The sequence below is a fragment of the Penaeus monodon genome, chromosome 16, assembly GCF_015228065.2.
Source record: "Penaeus monodon isolate SGIC_2016 chromosome 16, NSTDA_Pmon_1, whole genome shotgun sequence".
Classification (NCBI taxonomy): Eukaryota; Metazoa; Arthropoda; class Malacostraca; order Decapoda; family Penaeidae; genus Penaeus; species Penaeus monodon.
The window spans coordinates 5328957-5336260 of NC_051401.1; the positions used below are offsets into that span (position 1 = coordinate 5328957).

The 7304-nt window shown below is 40.0% G+C and overlaps 1 protein-coding gene across 2 annotated transcripts in view; it reads left to right on the forward strand.

Moving 5' to 3' along the window:
- LOC119582460 overlaps window positions 1-6487 on the forward strand; it is an 11693-nt gene extending 5206 nt beyond the window's left edge. Inside the window, exons 7-14 of one of the 2 annotated variants that reach the window (XM_037930701.1) lie at window positions 112-344; window positions 718-900; window positions 1012-1180; window positions 1561-1704; window positions 1815-1918; window positions 2947-3133; window positions 3282-5311; window positions 5462-5676. In XM_037930701.1, the coding sequence (XP_037786629.1) occupies window positions 112-344; window positions 718-900; window positions 1012-1180; window positions 1561-1704; window positions 1815-1918; window positions 2947-3133; window positions 3282-5311; window positions 5462-5611 (3200 nt within the window). In that variant the 3' untranslated portion in view covers window positions 5612-5676. Of the gene's footprint in view, window positions 1-111; window positions 345-717; window positions 901-1011; window positions 1181-1560; window positions 1705-1814; window positions 1919-2946; window positions 3134-3281; window positions 5312-5461 lie in introns of both variants that reach the window. The other variant, XM_037930703.1, reaches the window with a different exon arrangement.
- Window positions 6488-7304: the final 817 nt, after the last annotated feature.

The window sequence follows — 7304 nt, forward strand, 5'->3', positions numbered from 1 at the left end:
AATGGATATCTGCATAACTGTGGTTATATTTTTCTTATAAAGTGTATTAAGGTTGACACTCAGTTTTGTAATATTTCCGTGATGTGAAAGATGGAATTGAAATTTTTTCAGGTGTACATTTTGGAGTGAAGAAGATGTATAGTAGTATTTTTAGTAAGTACTATTGGCGCACCATCTATGTTGATGTTGGCAACTACTGTAGGCGATGTGAAAAGTGCACGGAAGTTGCTGTGTCCAGTTTTCGTGATCTTGTCCCAGGAGAGCAAGGGGAAGATTCACTAGGGGATGAAATAAACCGTGTCACAACGCTGCCTACTGATCGCATAATCCGAGTTTGGAAAAAGGTACACATTCTCTCTCTCTCTCTCTCTCTCTCTCTCTCTCTCTCTCTCTCTCTCTCTCTCTCTCTCTCTCTCTCTCTCTCTCCTCTCTCTCTCTCTCTCTCTCTCCTCTCTCTCTCTCTCTCTCCCTCCCTCCCTCCTCCCCTCCCTCTCTCCCTCTCTCCCTCTCCCTCCCCCTCCCTCTCTCTTTCTCTCTTTCTCTCTCTCCCCTCCCTCCCTCCCTCCTATTTCCCGTGTTTATCCTTCCTTCACTTATGCTGTATATTGAGAAAGAATGAGTAACAATGCCTGTTATATACATGCATTTCAAGCACATAAAAGCCAGAGTTGTGTTCACAGAGTACTAATTTTGTTTTCTTGTTTCCAATATTAACAGGTCCAGATTAAAATTCATGGCCCATACAATAGAACAGTGTATGGGAATGAAATGCTGTTGACGATTATTGATCCCTTTTCAAAGTGGATCGTGGCTCAGGCTAGTACGGAGGCTGGGCTGGAAGTTCACTGTGCCAGATTTATCTTTGATACTTTCTGTCAGTATGGCTTTGCACAATGCCATGTAAGTATTAGAAGGGTAACCTTTTGAAATGAGTGAATAAGATTTAGTTGACAATGTTAATATAAATATTTACATAGGATTACCTGTTTATTAATATCTCTTTTTCTTCAGGTTGTTGGAATGACTTCAGAAATGTTTGAAAGGATGCAAGCATGTTACAAGGAGAAGTTTGATAGTGCTCAAGATGTTTTAAGAACCCTGGTCCCCTTCGATTCAGAAGATGCCCAGCAAAGTTTCCTCTTCACTCTGCAGGAAGAGTCGCATGAATGTGCTTGGGCAGGTAAAAAAAAGAGAAAGAAATGAAGTAGCTAAAGAATTATAGGAAGACATGTAGAGTTCTCTGTTTATTTAACAGTTTTTGATGTCATATCAGTTTGAAGCATTCTACTAAACTCCTTTCTGGCATGTTAGTAGTATTTTATGTTAGGTGCCTTTAAAAGACCATTTGATATTTTCTTTCTGTTCTTGAACCTTATTTCAACTAAATTATAGGCCTTAACACAATGCATATTATTCTGCATAGCTTTCTAAATTCTATTATGATATTTATTTCTGATGTGAATATACATACACTGATTAGAGTATTGATATTCAGATATATAGTTATGAAGTCCCTGTGATATATTTTTAAACAGGATTATTTTTGGCAAATATTCTCAGGTGAAATGTTGGACCATTTTTGCAACGAGAACCCAACAACGTGGGATCAGGAAGTGAACAGATACCTCTTCCAGTTCCGAACTACAGCAACGTCACTTGGCGGAGTCACACCTTTTAATGTCATGTTTGCTCGTAACCCAACAGGTTCGTATGATAACTAAGCAAAAAATTGTTGAATAAAAAAAAAAAGGTGGACACTTAATTGGAACGTGACTGAGGCTTTTTCCTCCTTAATGGATTGAATTTCCCCACAGGGTATGTTAGTGAGGAAGAGAAAGAAAACATCAACATTCTGGAAGAAGAGAAAGCCCTTGAAGTTCCTGCCAAAAGACGACGGCTGCAGAGTTCAACGCTTCAGGTATGCAAATAAGACTTGCTGGTATAATTAGATTATGGTATGTTTTTTTAACAGTATTCAGACAACTTGGAAGGAAGAGAATATAAAGTTCAGTGTTGATTGGAAGAAGGAATCTCTTTCTCTTTTGAATATGCTTGACTAGCAGTTGGGAAGTCAGTGTAGGAATGTAATTTGATATAATCTTCAGTTTTCATCTAAGTTGGGTAGTATTGTTGACACATAAAATCATTATGTGTGTGTGTGTGTGTGTGTGTGTGTGTGTGTGTGTGTGTGTGTGTGTGTGTGTGTGTGTGTGTGTGAGTGTGTGTGTGAGTGAGTGTGTGTGTGAGTGTGTGTGTGAGTGTGTGTGTGTGAGTGTGTGTGTGAGTGTGTGTGTGTGAGTGTGTGTGTGTGTGTGTGTGTGTGTGTGTGTGTGTGTGTGTTTTTGTATCTGTTTCACTTGTTCAGAGGCTACATGTACTTGATTTTAGTGCAACATATGAGTTAGATGATAAATGCATGCAAGAGGTTTAGTTGTTATTCCAGATGTTCATCATTAAAACTTACATCATATTAGACAAAATCGGGAGATCTGCTGTCACTGCAATTGAGTGTGTGTGTGTGTGTGTGTGTGTGTGTGTGTGTGTGTGTGTGTGTGTGTGTGTGTGTGTGTGTGTGTGTGTGTGTGTGTGTGTGTGTGTGTGTGTGTTTTTTACAGACACACACACACACACTCTCTCACTCTTTCTCTCTCTTGCTCTTTCTCTTTCTTTCTCTTTCTTTCTCTCTCTCTTTCTCTTTCTTCTCTTCTCTCTCTTCTCTCTTCTCTTTCTCTCTCTCTCTCTCTCTCTCTCTCTCTTTCTTCTTCTCTCTCTTCTCTTTCTCTCTCCTCTCTCTCTCTCTCCTCTCTCTCTCTTCTCCTTCTCTCTCTTTCTCTTCTCTCTCTTCTTCTCTCTCTCTCTCTCTCTCTCTCTCTCTCTCTCTCTCTTCTCTCTCTCTTTATCTCTCTCTCTCTCTCTCTCTCTCTCAAATTCACTTTCATTTGACAGTGTCGCCATTGCCATGAAACCTTCACAAGCAAGATCAGTTTCCGCATACATCAGCGTAAGCACACAGAGGAAGCTCGGAGAAGAGGCACTCTCGACGGCGAAGAGCCACTCAGACCGGTTTTGCAGGAAAAGAAGCCACAGCCACGGAAAATCCTAACGAGGAAAAGGAGGAGGCCATTTGGGAGAGGTAACGATAGTGAGGAATGTTGATATAATTATAATTTATCGCTTTTAGTGTTACAGATCTTCAATTCCTTGCTTGTTGACCTTTCTTTGGTGGACTGGTGATGTTGTAGACCAGTATGTGTATTTATTTACCATGCTTTGTTTTCCAGGTCCAGAACGACTTTTAACGCTGGCCTCATCTGATTGGTCAGACCAGCAGAAGGACAGTGTTCCCCATGATGAAAACAGACAGCAGCTCACTCGTAATACAGTAGTAGCTGTCAAAGCACTCCTGAATGCAACAAAGGAAGAAAGAAGTAAAAGAGGGAAATATATTAAATACACACCAGAATTACGTGATGAAATAGCCCAGTATGCGCTGACACATGGAAATCATGAAGCTACTGTGTATTGGTCGCACAGACTTGGTGGTACAGTGAGTGAAAGTACAATCAGGAACTTCATTAAAACCTATAAAAGCTATACTCCAGAAGTGAAAGAAGAAATAGGGAAATTTGCTTTTCAGTATGGTGTAGAAGGGGCATCAAGACATTTTTCTGAGAAATTAGGTCATGAAGTTAGAAAAGGCATTGTAAGAAAATTTAAAAAGAATTATTTAAAGAAATTTCCAGAGATGGATGACATAACTAGTGATCTTCAGGTTGGTACTAGTGGAAGACGAGTGAATTTAACCGGAACATCTGCAAGGCAAAAGAGGTCATTTTCTCTTCAAATGAAAGATGAAATTGGAAGATATGCAACCCAGTTTGGTATCACTGCTGCAATACAACATTATTCTGAAAAACTTCAGTTCCCAGTGAAAGAGTCCACAGTGCGAAAATTTAAAAAACAGTTTGTAGACCGTGGCAATGTTAGTAATGCTGTTAGTGGTGCAAATACTGGGGAAAACACAGGTGTTGTGGGTACAGGCACTGTTTTAACAGATCAACAAGCAGCAGCCCCTCAGACTATTGATGTCTTACACCCATCCCTTTCTGTACTCAATGCACCAGCGGTATCAGGGACAGTAAATGTAAGCACAGCTAATAATTTTGTATACCAGCATCCCTATCACCTCAATATGACCCCAGGACCACAAACAAATACAGTACTTCCAATGAATCATAATTCTTTAGCATTCCATCAAGGCAGTGTAATCAACCAGGGCATGACAGCTTCCCTTTCATATCAGCAACCAGGAACTGCACCTGCATCCTCTGTAATTATGAACCAGAGTTTCACTCATCAAGCTCCAACAGGTTTCCAGCAGGGTTATGTGGGTGGCTTTGCCCAAGGGGGAGGGACGGGTGGCTCAGTAACTCATGGAGGGCAGATAGCCCCTCTGGCTGTGACACACACTAGTGTAGCTGCAACCAGCATGGCACATTCTCCATTACCACTTACCATGAGTGGGGCTCCAGCCACACATTTGTCTCAACTAGCTCATCACACAGTTGGTCCTCCCATTAGCCAGGCTCACCTAACTCAGGCACCTGCAGTGCCACACACAGTAACTAATGGAGGTCAGCATCCCACTCATCACCAGCTCATAACAACATCATTCCATCAACCCCTAAGTGGGTCACTAAACTTTGAGGGAACTCTCCATGCACATACTCAGGCTAGTTTGAACAATGAACCCATCAGCCTCATGAAAGAAACACATGACCAAGGTGCTGGAGTCAGCTTAGGAGGTCAAGGAGATGATAGCCTTCATGGATCTGCTGCTGCTGAAGCTGCTGCCACTCAGCAGAGCTTAGCACACATGGGTGAACAAGCAGCACCATCAGATGCTCCAGATTCAATTTTGGGCCTGGAGACTGAGGATGAGTACAGTGATCCACCCACACCAAAGAAGAAGAAATCAAGAAGTAGCATTAAGGTGAAAAAGGAGGTTGTTGGGTTAAGTAAGAGAGGAAATTATGCTTCCTACAGTCCAGAGCTCCGTGCCGAAATTGGAAGATACGCTGTAGAGCATGGCAATTTAGCAGCAGTGCAACATTTTAAAGAAAAATTAGGGTTTGAGATACCAGAGAGTACAGTAAGAGGCCTAAAGGACAAATACTTAATAAAAAGAGTGAGAGGAAAGAAGGAAGTCATTTCAATAGGCTTTGCGCAGAGGGGAAGACCAATGAGATTAGGAAAATATGATGAAATTGTCCAAGACTGCATCAGAGAGCTGGTCAAAGATGGAGAAAAGGTAAGCATATGCATTATTATTTTATACATTTGCTAAACATGAACTATAGAGTAATATATTCATTATTTATTGATCTTGTAATTACAAGTTGCCCATAATATAAGTATGCATTATGTTGAAAACTAACTTGAAATTTTTGTTTTTGTCCAGGTATCATCATTCCTTGCAATTGCCACTGCCAAACAAGTGCTTATGCAATATGATCCCAACTTATTAGAAGAGAATGGAGGACCTGTCAAGTTGAATCCTACGTGGGCTAAAAGTTTCCTGAAGCGCATTGGACTGCACCAGCTTGCTTAAAATCAAGCCCTTCTTAGTTTTGGCAATAAGTGCAGTATTTTTTACAACAGGAACTGCAGAAAAAAAAAAAAAAAAAAAAAAAAGTTCATTGTCTAGTGGGTTACCACATCAAAGCCTTTTCTTCAGGATGCAAACATTTAGGATTATGAAAAAACTGACAGAGACTACCTCTTGATACTACCTCTTCTATGAAGTGCACAAGATTGGTTGTAAAAATTACATGGTAAGCATTTTTTGCATTCCTTATGTTTTATTTGCACACACAATTTTAAGAAATCTCAGGAGCTGCTAATTAGAACCTTATCTCAGTTTGGAAAAGCCACAGTTTGTGGACATATTACGGGTTAACAGAGATCTGTTATTATCATGCTATGTTAAATTATTTGATAATTTTATAATCTTCATTTGGCTGCTATTAGTGGATCACAATCAGAAAGAATGTATTCTGGCATTGTTTTAAATGCAGTGGATGATAAAGAATTGTATAGCTATTGTCATTTCCTTCTGACCATGGTCTTGCTGTGCACATTGATCTTGAGAAGACAATGTGGCCAGGTACAATATGCCTTTCAATAATCTATGTGGCAGACAGTGTAAGCCGTTCTGTACTTTGCAAGGTCATGGTTATTTATATTTTTCATATAGGAAATAGTAACATAGTTACACATTTTGGAAAGTAAATAGAAAATTGTATTTTAATCATAGTTTTTATGATTGTATTTTAATCATACTTTATATAACATCAGACCACATCTTGGCATGTGTAATTTTACATCATGTAATGATTATGGTTGCAATGAGCAGCTGCTGCTCAAGTGATATGTTGGTTCATATGTAAATTAAAGGTTATACAATAATGTTAATGATACTGAAGAACATGATGTTTGACTGAACCTTGCAGCAATAAAATATACCTAAAGCAGTCTATGATGATCATATATTATACAATGTTCTAGGCATCTTCATTAGTATGGCCAACACATTTCTATTTTCTAGTTTTAGATGTACTAGACATCAAAGGTCATATAGCTCTATGGAAAGGTTTAATAGTGAAAAGAGCAAAGAGGGAGTTATTTGATGATTGTATGTGCTACATGTCAGAAGTTCAGGAAGGTAAGGATTAAAGGACAAATTGATCAAAGTAGAAAAAAGTGTGGGATTTTGCAAATAAGTCCTTAGGGTAAGGGCAGGGATTAGCAAAGGAGAAATAGGTATAAAAACTATTAAATCACAGATTCAGTTAGAATGTCGGGAGGGATAGATTCTAAGGAAGGGGGTTGCTATGACAAAGGATCGCATGCAGGGGGAAGCAGGAGGGATATTAGGATAGGAGGGGGAACAATGCAGCTGAAGCAGGGAGAAAGGGGTGTGGGGAACAGAGTAGGAGGAGGATGGACATTGGCATTTACTTTGAGTGTAGAAGGAATAGGAGTAGAGAGATTGGAGGATGGTTGGGATGTAGGCTTTTTATCTTGGGTCATGATTATATAGGTTTGAATGTCTTTTGAGTTTCTGATGTGGAGTAGGTTGGGAAACAATGGTTTTCTTATGGAGGGGAGGGGGGGAGGGCAGATGCTCAAGGGATGGAAGGAGAGGTTGATGGAGAGGATGGGATAGAGTGTTTAGCTTGTCTTGTGCGATGAATTGGGTGAGGAGGAAAAGGGTTAGGTACTGGGAGGTAGTGATTGGAGTG